At 37.5% G+C, this 14,919-nt stretch overlaps 1 protein-coding gene across 1 annotated transcript in view; it reads right to left on the minus strand.

The window, feature by feature from the left end:
• Nucleotides 1–14,919, minus strand: part of ZDHHC17 (zinc finger DHHC-type palmitoyltransferase 17) — a 100,665-nt gene that overhangs the window by 58,919 nt on the left and 26,827 nt on the right. Inside the window, exons 4-5 of the mRNA XM_066368509.1 lie at nt 6,245–6,322; nt 5,291–5,435 (exon numbers count right to left, since the gene is read on the minus strand). Coding sequence (XP_066224606.1) covers nt 5,291–5,435; nt 6,245–6,322 — 223 coding nt within the window. The remainder of the gene's footprint in view (nt 1–5,290; nt 5,436–6,244; nt 6,323–14,919) is intronic.

The raw sequence follows: 14,919 nt of genomic DNA on the forward strand, positions 1-14,919 counted from the left end.
TTTTTCCTTTTTTAGCAAATTGAAATCAAAACTATCATCTATGCAACCAACACTATTCCCTAGTTACCTAAATCTTCTTCCAAGGCCTTCTGATGTATCAGGGATTCTATCCCTTTCACTTCCCTAAAATTATCTCTCCTAACTCATTCCAATCTAGACCGATTATCCTACATAATGAGGCATCTGTCTCATTAACTAGGATTTGAGGATCAAAATTATATTAAATTCATATATTCTCAGTGCCCAGCAGAGCAGATCAGCAAAAACCACTCATTTAAATGAAAAGACATTTATGCATCTACTCTTCAAGGCCTGGGAAAGGCACAGGCTTTCGAATAAGACAGACATCGTTTTGAATTTCCAGCTCTACCACTTAATAGCTATAAGACTGTCAACATTACTTTAATTCTGAGTCACAGCTTCCTCATTTAAAAATATAAATACAAATAATGCCTCCATAAGACCCTTGTAATTATTAACTGAAATACTATGTATACAGCACCTAGTCCAAAACCTGAGACATAACAGACATTCAACAAATATTAAGTTTCCTCTTACTCTTCTTCTCCGCCTATTCCTGAATTATCTTAAACCAGCAATTCTAATCTTAGCTGCAGTATCTATATAATTTACCAATCGGTTGAGAGAAGGCAGTTATAGTGAGTACTCTGTAAAACATTTAATGTCTCTTCAGCAGTTCTCTGTGAGCCACTCTTACTGATTGAAATACACCTAAAGCGTCAATGTTATCCAAGTCTGTTGAGGCAGAGAAGAGCTGAGAACCATTACATTAGAAAAACTAGAACATGCATTTTGGACATCATTAGTCTAGTCCCTCATCGTAAACACTGTAATTGAATGTTATGCCTTATCTATTAAAAATCCATTTCCGGGGCCCTGGCCGGTTAGGTCAGTGGTAGAGCATCAGCCTGGCGTGTGGGAGTCCCGGGTTCGACTGCCAGCCAGGGCACACAGGAGAAGCGCCCATCTGCTTCTCCACCTCTCCCCCTCTCCTTCCTCTCTGTCTCTCTCTTCCCTTCCTGCAGCCAAGGCTCCACTGGAGCAAAGTTGGCCCAGGCGCTGAGGATGGCTCTATGGCCTCTGCCTCAGGCACTAGAATGGCTCTGATTGCAGCAGAGCAACACCCAGCTGGGCAGAGCATCGCCCCCTGGTGGGCATGCCGGGTGGATCCCAGTCGGATCCCGGTCGGGCGCATGCGGGAGTCTGTCTGACTGCCTCCTCGTTTCCAACTTCAGAAAAATACAAAAAAAAATCCATTTCCGGATTTACTAGATGCTTTGGGGAACATCTTCTGTAACCTCACACAGTATTTCCAATACTACACACATTAAATTTTTTCAAAAAACACTTTTAAAAAAATCCTCTCTGAAAAATAACAAGATTCCTTGTTTCTTACATGAGAGTTAAGTACTATAACTTATTGTACTTCCTTCATTGTCATGGTTTCAAGAAAGCTCAGCTAAATCTGATGCCCAATTAAAACAAACAGGTAAACCCTTAAGTTTCTTCTGTTTTTCTGAGTCTTTTGATTCCTTTTTAAAATGTGATGTCATTAAAAATATCAATAAATAAAATAATGTAAAATTATGCCACATCTCTAGAGTACTAAAAAAAAATGAAATTCAACCTTTTCTTTCTTTGGGTCGGGATTTAAAAGTTGGTTCTTCTTTTCTGGGTTCAGTGTGGATGTAGGGGTATTCTCTATTAGGAAGAATTAATAAGCCCAGATCAAAGCTTATGAAAATTCCATGATCAACAAAGATCCATAACAGCATTTTTCCCTTTTTCTCCTGAACATCATTCAAAAGAATTGGTAGTGAACACTAAATATACTTAACAGCTTAACTAAAATGAAACATTTGTGAAGAATAGAATGACAAACTGAATGGAGATGTTCTATGTCTTAAGAATGTAAAATTGATCCAATTAACAAAAAATGGGGGGAAATGGAAGGTTGAAAAAGTATGAGTGCCTAATCTGTAATAGCTCTAAGTCAACAGATGGTATTTAAAGCTTAAAAATCAAGTAACAAATGTATTTCTATTTATCATCACAAAGTTAATACTAACAAAAATAATATTATTGACTCAAGTCAATGAAAAGAAAGAGAAAGAAATAAAAATAGTCCCTTGCCATATCATGGTTCACTTTTCGCGGTCTCACTATATCACTATATTTAAAATTAGATTTTAAAATTATATATATCTAATTGTGTATCATGGTTTTTCGCTATATGGCGGGATTTTGCGGTATATTGGTATTTTTATGTACTTATTATTTTAATTATTTTTGTGGTAAAATAAGCAAAAAAATGTGGGAAAGGTTAATAACAGTGTGGGAAAGGTTTATAAGAGTGTGGGGTTTATAAAGCCTTAAAATATACATACAATATAAATAATAAAATAAATATAAGTCTGCTACTTTGCAGATTTCTGCCTATCGCGGGGGTTTCTGGAACCTAATCCCTGCAACAGGGGGCACTGTACACTTATTATTGCTTATAATTCAGAACTAATCAAAACTATAAAATTTGATTAAAAATCTGATTGAAGAAAGAGAAAGAAAGAGAAAGCTGTTTGACTATCTGAGGAAGAATTTACCAAACAGAAGAAACAGCAAGCACAAAGGCCTGAGACAACAGCAAGACTGGGCTGTTAGAGCAGAGTCAGGGAGAGGGAGAGGACAGAGGATAAGCTCCATGGGTATCCAGAGCTGGATCACACACAGTTCTACAGGCTGGGGAAGGACTTCGAACTCCTTTCAGAGTATGATGTAATGCACATCAGAGGGAAGTGCTTTATACTGTATTACAGTAGACATGGAAAAATGCTGGAAAACTGTTAAAGGAAGTGACCTCATTACAGGGAGGAGAAAAGTGAGATTTCATTTTCTAACACATACTCTTCTTTTATGTTTGAATATTTTACATTAAGCATGTGTTACTTTTGTAAGCAGAAAAAAATTTACTAATGGAAAAGAATAATTTATCAGACATTTATTATCATCATGCATTTATTGTACAAAAGGTACTGGGAGATATAGAAATCTCTGCCCTTTAGGAATTGTAAAGCCTACACAGTTAAAAAGATTACTAAAATTATCCAAACTCCAAAACCAATATGCTAATAAAAAGGCCATGAAGACTCAAAAATATATATATAATACTTTTCTTTTTAAGTATTTATTTATTTACTTATTTTTGTATATTTCTGAAGTGAGAAGCAGGGAGGCAGAGAGACAGATTCCATATGCACCTGATCAGGATCCACCCAGCAAGCCCACTAGGGGGTGATGTTCTGCCCATCTGGGGCGTTGCTCCATTGCAACTGGAGCCATTCTAGTACCTGAGGCGAAGGCCATGGAGCCACCCTCAGCACCCAGGCCAACTTCTGCTCCAATGGAGCTTTGGCTGTGGGAGGGGAAGAGAGAGTAGAGAGAAAAGAGAGGGGGAAGGGTGAGGAAGCAGATGGGTGCTTCTCCTATGTGCCCTAGCCGGGAATTGAACCTGCGACTTCCACACACCAGGCCAACGCTCTATTGCTGAGCTAACCGGCCAGGGCCTATAACACTTTTGTCACCCAGTTAAAGACTAAAAGAAAAAAGTTCATGAGTATTGTAAATTTACATCTGCAATGCAGCAAGTCACTAAAGATACTGTTGTGTGCTACAGCACTGTCTTATCCTTCAATCACCAGTCTAGAAGATACGATGGGAGAAACAGAACAATCTCCTATGGGAGCTGGTCTCCAAAGATAATCCCCAATTAGCCTTACCTCCCTGTACTCAAGCCCTTGTGTTCTTACAATGAACACTGCCTAATTCTGTCACTTGCTTTAACGGAATGAATGGAGAAATGTTGCTGTGCCAGTTCAAGACCCAAGACTTAAAAAAGGCAGAACAGCTTCTGCTTTTGTTCTGTTGGGGCCTCTGAGCCACCATGTAAGAAGTCCATCCCCAGCTGGAGAGACCATATGGAGGAGTAGTAAGAAGTTCAGAGACTGTGTGGAGAAAAAGAAAGGCCAAACTGTCCCAGAATTCCAGTTGAGCCCAGCCTTTTAGTCATTCCTACCAATGTACAAAGTATGTTTAAGTGAGCTATCCTCTAGCTCAGGTGAGCCCCCAGATAACTGCAGCCCCCAGCCATTGTCACAAGAAAAAGAACCACCTCGTCAAGGCCAGACAAACCACAGAACTGTGAAATATAATAAATGGTTGGAGCTGTTCTTAAGCCATAAATTTTGGGGTTGTTAACACATTAATAAGTAATAAATTCCCCCCTTCCCACAATTAATTTAACCAGTCTTTGCCTCTTTTCCTAATGCACAACACACAACTATCATTGCTTGACACTACCAACAACAAATACCTTAAGAGATTCACAAAATAAATATTATTCAAATTCAAAATCAGCACAAAATTTTAAAGTAAAATAACATGTTAATTGTAATGAGATAAAATAATTTCTTACACTCATGATGAGCCAATGCACATTAAGGAAAAATCAGAACTACTTAAACCATAAGTTTTGTGATATATATAAAGCTTCATTATTTTATTTAGCAGAATCCTGAAAAACTCATCTTAAAGATCTAATCCCAGCCCTGGTGGGTTGGCTCAGTGGATAGAGCGTCAGCCTGGCGTGCAGGCATCCCGGGTTTGATACCCGATCAGGGCACACATGAGCAACAACCATCTGCTTCTTTCTCCCTTCTCTCCTTCTCCTCCAGTAGCCAGTGGCTCGGCTGGTCCAAACTATGGCCTCAGGTGCTAAGGATAGTTCAGCTGATTCGAGCATCAGCCCCAGACTGGGTTGCCAGGTAGATCCTGGTTGGAGTGCAGGTGAAAGTCTGTTTCACTATCTACTCTACTCTCACTTGAAAAAAAAAAGGATTTAATCCCTCTTGAGAGGTACTTAATATAGAAAATAGCCAGTAATATTCAAAGAAGTTGAAATTTAGATGACATATTAAAATAAAATAAAACCTAAATTTTCTCCTTTACTTTTTGGGTTTCATTTCTATCACTCTCAGAAATAAAAATGCCCATTTTAATAGACTTAATCATATGGTTCATGATTGTCTTTCTTATTTTTATCTACATGAAATATTACATAGCTGAATATCAAACTAACTATATATTCATTCTCTTCATCCATCAGAAAATGTTATTTAAAAATCACCAGATTATTACACTTGTAACACCAATGATATCAGGCATTAATACTATAAAAAACATCTTTTTTAAATCCATACCATTGGGATTTTTTTACCTGTCCTTTTGCAATGAGATAAGCAACAATTGAGGTATGTCCAAACTGAGCAGCCAGATGAATACAGCTACATCCTTCTCCATCAATTAATGAAGGATCTGCGCCATATTTCATTAGTTGCACAACCATAGATAGATGGCCTTGTCTAAAACATAAAAGAATAAACACTTAGATATATTGTTATTTCAAACAGTATCCTCTAGAAAGATTTTTTAAAAACAGGGTAATGATGAAATAGATGACATAAATATCTTTTTAAGTTACTTTATATCAGGCATATATCAATACACATTTAGGGGTCATAGTTCTTAATTCTTAATTGAAATAACTGTCCTTGAAAATTCAGAGATAAGTCCTTGCAAGTTAGTGCATTTAGTTAGAGAGTCATCCTGAAACACCACGGTTGCAGGTTTGATCCCCGGTAAGGGCACATAACGGAAGCAGCCAATGAATACACAACTAAGTGGAACAACAAATGAATGCTTCCCTATCTTTCCCTCCATCTCTCCCTTCCTCCCTCTGGTCTCTCTAAGGTCAAACAATAAAGAAAAAAATAAAAAAAGAAAATTTAGAGATACTCATAACTTCTTTAAATATGTAATAAGTAGCTAATATATTCTATTAATCCTATTCCAATAATGATCTTAATTATCAGACATAATTTTAAATGTATACAGAGTGCAAAAGTATTACATTTACAAATCTAAAGTTTAACCCAGTCACATAACTAACTGAATTAAATCAGCATGGGTAATTCCCTAAGGACAGTTTGGACAATAAACTTTTATTTTAATGCAGGTAACACTGAACAGTAATACACAGTATAATAATGATGTTAATATACTATTGGCATAAGTTCTTCCGTACATTTTAGTATATTATTTTTTTAAAAGTTGCTTATTTATAGCCTAGTAAAGAAACTAAAAGGGAAAAAATTCAGAAGCAGATTTAAACCTTGTGGCCCAATGCAAAGGTGTTGAATTTAGGTCTCCACCAAGCTGATCCACAATAGCACCTTTCGAAATGTAGTATCTGTAAGACAAAATTTTAAATACTTTAGACAACTTTCATTTTCAATTTTAAGACATTATGTAAAAAATAAAGTTTTATTTATTTTTTTTAACAGAGACAGAAAGAGAGAGAGTCAGAGAGAGGGATAGATAGGGACAGACAGAAACTGAGAGAGATGAGAAGCATCAATCATCAGTTTTTCGTTGCGACCCTTAGTTGTTCATTGATTGCTTTCTCATATGTGCCTTGACCCTGGGTCTTCAGCAGACCAAGTAACCCCTTGCTCAAGCCAGCGACCTTGGGTCCAAGCTGGTGAGCTCTGCTCAAACCAGATGAGCCCGCGCTCAAGCTGGGGACCTTGGGGTCTCGAACCTGGGTCCTCCGCGTATCCCAGTCTGATGCTCTATCCACTGCTCCACCACCTGGTCAGGCTAAAAAATTAAGTTTTCCATTTTAGATCTCATGCTAGTTTATGACTTTGAAGCTAAACAATCTCTTCTGATAGTTTAAAAATGTATTTATCAGAATTTTGTATCAAATGCATCACTTTTTGTTCTCCAAGTAAAAGGAAAAAAAAATGTTTTTAAGTTATTAAAAAGATAGCAATACCAATTATATAAACAAGCAAAAACAAAAAAAAGCAAGCAGAGAACCACAAGGATTGGGTTCATATAGCAGCATACAGACCCTTAGAATTAGAAGAGCTGTAGAACATTCTAGACACTCAGTCTATCATAGGTAGAAGCTCAACTTTTTTTTTTTTTTGTATTTTTCCGAAGCTGGAAACGGAGAGAGACAGTCAGACAGACTCCCGCATGCACCCGACCGGGATCCACCCGGCACGCCCACCAGGGGCGATGCTCTGCCCACCAGGGGGCGATGCTCTGCCCCTCCGGGGCATCGCTGTGTCCCGACCAGAGCCACTCTAGCGCCTTGGGCAGAGGCCAAGGAGCCATCCCCAGCGTCCGGGCCATCTCTGCTCCAATGGAGCCTCGGCTGCGGGAGGAGAAGAGAGAGACAGAGAGGAAGGAGAGGGGGAGGGGTGGAGAAGCAGATGGGCGCTTCTCCTGTGTGCCCTGGCGGGAAATCGAACCCAGGACTTCTGCACGCCAGGCCGACGCTCTACCATTGAGCCAATCGGCCAGGGCTTAGAAGCTCAACTTTTTAAGCTTTACTTACCTCATAAGATTACTGCAGATTAAATTAAACAATATACATGAAAGAAGTTCATAAATTATAAAGTGTAACTTAAGGGTTCTTTATTATGCCTTATATGTTCTCTGCTTTTAAAGTTGTGTTGCTTAAAAAAACCCAGCAACCTCATTATTAATATATGAATGCCATAATGCCTTGATATCCTGTGAAATGAATAGGACTAAGCTGATCCTTATAATGCTTGCTTTGGTAATAATCAATGAAATGACTCTTGAATATAAACGATTTCAAGGCATTTAAATGTCAAATGTTTAATGAGGTATGTAAATTACTAAGGCTCTTAAACTGATCTAAGCTTAATAAAATCACTCTTAATATATAGTTCTATACATTTAATATACTCATACTTACATGCTTTATATAAATTTTTTTTTTTTTGTATTTTTCTGAAGTTGGAAACAGGGAGGCAGTCAGACAGACTCCCCGCATGCGCCCGACCGGGATCCACCCAGCATGCCCACCAGGGGGTGATGCTCTGCCCATCTGGGGCATTGCTCCATTGCAACCAGAGCCATTCTAGCTCCTGAGGCAGAAGCCATAGAGCCATCCTCAGTGCCCGGGCCAACTTTGCTCCAATGGAGCTTTGGCTGCGGGAGGGGAAGAAAGAGACAGAGAGGAAGGAGAGGGGGAGGAGTGGAGAAGCAGATTGGTGCTTCTCCTGTGTGCCCTGGCCGGGAATCGAACCCAGGACTCCTGCACGCCAGGCCGACGCTCTACCACTGAGTCAACCAGCCAGGGCCATATAAATATTTTTTAATTTGTGCTCATACAGCATTATGTGATAAAGAACCTAACTCCACTCTATCATGTAAAATAGTGTGACGTAACTTAAAATATTTCCAGACTAAAATATCATAGTTTTAAATATTGTAAATTTTGAACAAAAATAAAGGATGTTTGTAATACAAACACAGACATTTAACTAGTCCTAAACTGCTTCTTAAGGTACCTGGTAGACATAATATACTAGTTGAAAATTGCATTTTGAGCCCAGAGAGAAGTATAGCACAGTCAAAGAACTGCTTTGACAGGAAATATTATCTGCAAATTCCAAATGGGATTAAAAATAACCAATTTGATTCATTTGATTACCTTTTCTACAGTCAATATATCTACTTCTGAGAATTTTTTTTACTTACACTTCAAATACTTGCTAGGGCAATGACAGTAAATGATTTACAATATGGACCTAAAATACCTATGATGTTCACAAAACAGGTGAATTTTTTTTCCATGCTAAAAAAAGAATCACTGCTACTACTTTTTCATGATAAACTAATACAAGAGAAGTGCTATATTTTTATAACGAACGTTATTCTTTGTAGCTTTAAGACCCTAGCTCAAAACTATGCTCCTTGGAAGACAGTGTACTTCTTATTTTTAAACTCACATTCCTCTGCAATACTAGAAGAAGGTTATTACTAAGGAATGCTATTGCAAGTACTAATAATCCCCAGACTTTGAGAAGGGACACGATATCAACAAGTATTTGAAAGATGAAAAGCACAGAGCTAAAACTCAAATGGCTCCAGAGGGGACACCTATGTGCAGCAAAACAGAGTATGTTATAAAACCCTAGAAAAGCTAAGGGATTCAAGTCAGTTGCTACCTCTGAAGAAAGTAATAAAATAGCTGGACTGTAAATAGAAACACTGGTTCAAAATCAATATATGTTGCTAAAAAAATATTGTTTTCTAACCTATATATATTCTCACTGAAAGTGAGTATTTATTTCATATGACACATAGGCATTTTAGTGACATGGAAGTAATCAGCAGCTGACAGTGCCAGAAAAGTAGTCACTGATTCAACAGTACCGTGCATACTGCACTGTTAAATCTTTAGATGTGACTACCTGAATTTTTAATATTATCGTAGTAGTAATTCAAACTCTCCTTTTAAAGTTCAGGTTCATTCTTGCATTCCTAAACTTCACTGTATGATGGTGACAGAGGCTTCAGCCTTAGGCTCATGTTGATTTCAACACTTAACCATCAGCCTTTACCAAAAGGTATATGCTCTGTGTCCCTTTACCTGAGAAGATTGAGACTCAGGAAATTATCAGAGAACCATATAAAAAACACTTTACTAAAAATGCAGCAATTCAATAAAAGTTCACTCACTGAACACAACAAGAATCACAAACCATTTTTCTTGTTGGGTCAAGCAGCAGCCAGACAGATGCTCCGGCCCTCCCCACAGATTGGAAAGACTCCTCTCTTGGAGAAGTTGAACAAACTCTGAGAAAAACCCCCAGAAATGGGACATTTTGGAGGTTCCTCTTGTAAACTCTTTAAGTCCTACAACTTCCAATCAGTTTTTTCTGTCTCTCCTAAACACGAATGGTCAAATAGCACTAGATAATTAAATAAAACTTCAAATATGGAAGAAGACCAAAATAAAACAAACACCCAAAATAAACAGACAATATACAGAGAAGAAAAACTTAAAAAACAAAAGTTCCAATTAATCCCTCCAAAAAATAAGAGAAGAAATTATACCCCTGATATAAAAACAAAATATTTTGGGGGGAAAAAAAGGGGGGGGAGCACAGAGATTTAAAAAAATGCTTGAAAACTGAAAATATGTTAGATAAAATTAGTATTACAAAGAAGGACCAGAAGATAAATTAAGAAAATCTCTCTAAAGTACAACTAGACTAAAGTAGAAAAAAAAAAAAAAGAATCAATTTAGCTGGTTGCAGTATCTGACAAATAAAGAGATTCTAAAAAGAAAAAATAAATAAAAATGAAGTACTCTTAAGGGCACAATATAAGAGTACTTCCAAGCCTGACCAGGCAGTAGTGCAGTGGATAGAGCATCGACCAAAGACACAGAGAACTCAGGTTTGAAACCCTGAGGTTGCCAACTTGAGTACAGGATCGCTGGCTTGAGTGTGGGATCATAGACATAAATAAACCCATGGTCACTGGCTTGAGCCAAAAGTCCATTGGCTTAAGCTCAAAATTGCTGGCTTGAGCAAGGGGTCATTGGCTCAGCTGGAGCCTCCTAGTCAGGACACTTAGGAGAAAGCAATCAATGAACAACTAAGGTGCCGCAACAAAGAATTGATGCTTATCACCTCTCTCCCTTCCTGTGTCTGTTCCTATCTTTCCTTCTCTCTCTCTCTCTCTCTCTCTGTCTGTCTCTCTTGGTTGAATACTTTCCTAAACTAAAGAAACAAGTTTCTAGGCTAAAAGTGACAAATTAGTGGCCATAACCAGGATTTCTACATAACAAAGAAACAGAATTCTATCAATGCACGATAAACTTTCACAAAGTTGGGGATAAAGAAAAAAACTTACATGTTGTCATAAGAATAAGCCATACACATTGTGTATTCTCAGAAAATTATAACTCCTTATTGTTAAATAAAGGCCATGTTCTTTAATAAAGCCTTTAACTGAAATCAGAGACTACATGCATTATTAGCTGTTGTTAATGAATAATCTTAAGGTAACAACAGACTGTTGAAGAGAAGAGGGTGAGCTAATCTTTTCTATCTTATTACACTAGTAAAAGCTGAGAAATAGTTGAAAGACTTTCAATTGAAAACATTAGAAATACAAACCTGATCCAGGCTAAAGATCTCCTTTCCAAACTACATTTACTTTCTATCTTACCATCATGAAAGAGATCCAGCTACTTTGCTTACAGCAAATTCCTTTAATGCATGCTGATGAAACATAACTGTTACAAGAGATGCTTGTCCAAGGGTCTCTTGTGCTCCCATATGTGTTGCTAGGTGTACCAAAAGTGCAAGGCCCTACCCACTCTTTACACAGGCCACTTTTCAGAGTCATGTTTGCAACAAGTAACCTTGAGAGATGAGGTAATGTCTTTGTCTGGGACAAAGAGCAAGCTTGATTACCACTTACTATAAAGGCACTGAATTCCCCAAGCTGCAACACAAACCCACTGTGCATGCTGCTTCGGTCCGAATTTCATCAAGCACTCTCCTAGGACGTAAAGAATAAGAGGGTCCGATGCAAATATTATGTTTATGCTATTTGCTATGCTATGAATATTCAAGTCCTTTGTCTCTACCTGAGTCACATACATTCTGCCAGCATTTAGGAAATAGTAATACACTGTAGCTTTTAAGTAGGGTGTAATTCCAGACCTAACAGTAAATATTAATCTTGAGACTATTAATATGAATTGTTATTGAAAACTGCATTTACTTACCATGTTTGTTTTAGGAAAGTAACTTGCTAGACTATATACAGTAAGAAATTAAGTTTAGCCACCTGAAAATATAATATACACAGACACTATGATTTTTAACTCACTCTATAGTCTACTGACCTTTGGTAACTCACTAATCCGTAAGTGGTCTGGAACTATCTGTAAGGCATGCAGCTTCAAGATGTTCTGTCTGTATTTCTCACTTCATTCTTACATATCTTTAAACTCAAGATGAATGTGAATTTTCTGATCACTAAAATGAAATCAAGCATATCTCAACTATAACACCTGAAGCAAGAAAATAACAAAAACTACTTTTAATCTAGAAGTCTCTGCTAACCAAACAACCGATAAGGTGTGAGGGCAGAAGATATGGTAACTTCAAAACATGTACCCCTCACTAAGCACTTTTCCCTCAGTAAGCTATCAGAAAATGTGTGCTACTAAACCCAGGGAACAAACCAATAGAGATAAAAAAAAAAAAAAACCCTAGATCCAGGCCTGACCAGGCGGTGGATAGAGCGTCGGACTGGGATGCGGAAGACCCAGGCTCGAGATCTCGAGGTCATCAGCTTAAGCGCGGGCTCATCTGGTTTAAGCAAAAGCTCACCGGCTTGAGCCCACGGTCGCTGGCTTGAGCAAGGGGTTACTCAGTCTGCTGAAGGCCCACGGTCAAGGCACATATGAGAAAGCAATCAATGAACAACTAAGCTGTTGCAACGAAAAACTAATGATTGATGCTTCTCATCCATTCCTGTCTGTCTGTCCCTGTCTATCCCTCTCTCTGACTCTCTCTCTGTCTCAAAACAAAAACAAAAAAACAAACAAACCTAGATCCAGAACACTGAGACCAATAAATACTGAAACAAAGAGATTTCCCAGGATGATGGCAAAGGAAAGTCTCCAGACAATTGTTGTATAGTAGCTCGAAAGAGCAAACAGTCTGAGCTGGAGCAGAAAGGTGGAGAAATTCAGGAAGCAATGATAAATTATCTGATATTGATTGCATAAAGGGGTTTTACAGTTCTGAATAAAAGGATGTCAAGAATTAGTTACAATAAATAGAAAATTATATTAAAAAATAAAGCAACTGTTACTTCAGACAAAAATCAGAATTCTATAGGAAAGAACAGATAATCATAAAACACTTCAAGTATTTATGGTGAGGTGATCTAGGACATCTAGTTATCCAAAATAGAAAGTCAAAACATAATAACTGACAAATCAGAAAACAACAGCATTGACGCTGCAATATTTATTAAAACTCAAAGTTCACCTTTCTAATATTTTTACTCCTAAGAATTCTATCGATAGATATGAACGAAAATGATATGAAGAAGTACAGAACTGTTTGTATTAGTAAAAACACCTGGCTTACTCTACAGGGCAAACATTACAGCTTTCTAAAAAGAATAATAAAGTTCTATTTGTACTAATTTGAAAAATCTCAAATATATATAAACTAAACTAAATAGTAGAATAGTGTTCGCTATCATTTGAATAAAAAAAATAACATTCCGCCTGACTAGGTGGTGGTAGTGCAGTGGATAGAGCATCAAGCTGGGATGCAGAGGACCCAGCTTTGAAACCCCGAGGTTACCAGCTTGAGCCCAGGGCTCTTTTGTCTTGAGACTGGACAGCCTGGGCTCATCCAGCTTGAAAATGAACTTACCAGCTTGAGCGCAGGGTCGCTGGCTTGGGCAGGGGATCACAGACATGACTCCATGGTCGCAGACTTGAGCCCAAAGGTCACTGGCTTGAAGCCCAAAGTCACTGGCTTGAGCAAGGGGTCACTTGCTCTGCTGTGGCCCCCCAGTCAAGGCACATATGAGAAAGCAATCAATGAACAACTAAGGAGTCATAACAAAGAATTGATGCTTCTCATCTCTCTCCTTTCCTGTCTATCTGTCCTATCTGCCCCTCTCTCTGTCACAAAAAAAAAAAAAAAAAAAGAAAGTAACATTCTAAGAATAGAAACAGAGGCATGAATAGATGGACAGCTGTCAGGGGAAGGGAATGAGGAAAGACTGGATGAAAGAAGGTGAAGGGATTAGTCAAAAAACTTAATATTTAAAACACAGAGATACAGACAGCAGAGTGACAACAGCCAGAGGGAAAAGGGGGAGGGTAGTAGGGGGAAGAAGGCAAAGAGAGGCAAAATGGGAGCAAAGAGAAACTTTTCTTGGGGAAGAAGGAGCTCAATGCAGTGTGTAGATGATGTCATATTAAATTTTAAAAAATAAAATTAAGAAAATATTCTAGTGAAAAGGAGCAATACAAATAAATAAAATGCAAGAGCAAATACTGAAAGAAACAGCTAAAGTATTAAAAATAAGTTACTTTTGAGATATAGGACTCAGAGAGTGGAGAGGAATTACTGTTTCTCATTGTAAGCCTTTAAGTACTATTTGATTTTAAATCACTTATACCATTCATTGTATACATGTATTTGACTTCTACAAATCAAAATCACACTATTTTGATTAAAATACATTAACTGAAAAACTATAGAGGCTGTGGAAGGCTAGATAATCTTAGCCAACCCTTCCATTACAGAAAACAGAAAAAGTTCAATGAAATATAAGAAACATTTCCTAAAAAGCAAAGCCTAAGAATAAGAACATATACCAGGCCAAGACTTGGATAAGGGTTCAAACCTCGAAAAGTCAGAAAACCATTTGGGTACCATCTGTCCAAGAGAAAAAGGCTGGGGCCCCAAAAAGCTTCTCTGTAGTAGTAATTAAGAATCAGAAGCAAAACTGGCTCTAAATCCTTAAAATTAAGATAAAGTTGGGCCTAGCAGAAAAATAGAAATCTTCTCATCTTAGGCCTCAAATTATTCAACAAATAATTTTTCAGACACAATGTCTAAATATGTATTAGACATATTCAGAAATAACCAGACACACAAAGGAACAACATAATAATACAGACCCACACAGACTTCAAATGCTATATATTCTCAGGTGAATATTATAAAATAACTATATTTACTATGTCCAAGTAAGAAAAGATTGAAAATTTCAGGAACAAATAATTTCATACCTATTTTTAAAAAACCAAAATTCTAGAACTGAAAAATAAAATTAGAAACACACAAATAATTTAACAGCAGGTTATAGATAAAACAGAGAATAAATGAAGTGAAAAATAGGTCAGAAGTTTCCAGAATGAAGCAAAGACAAAAGGATAGGACAGATGAGAGGGTAAGAATA

Source organism: Saccopteryx leptura, chromosome 2 (genome assembly GCF_036850995.1).
Source record: "Saccopteryx leptura isolate mSacLep1 chromosome 2, mSacLep1_pri_phased_curated, whole genome shotgun sequence".
NCBI classification, from domain to species: Eukaryota; Metazoa; Chordata; class Mammalia; order Chiroptera; family Emballonuridae; genus Saccopteryx; species Saccopteryx leptura.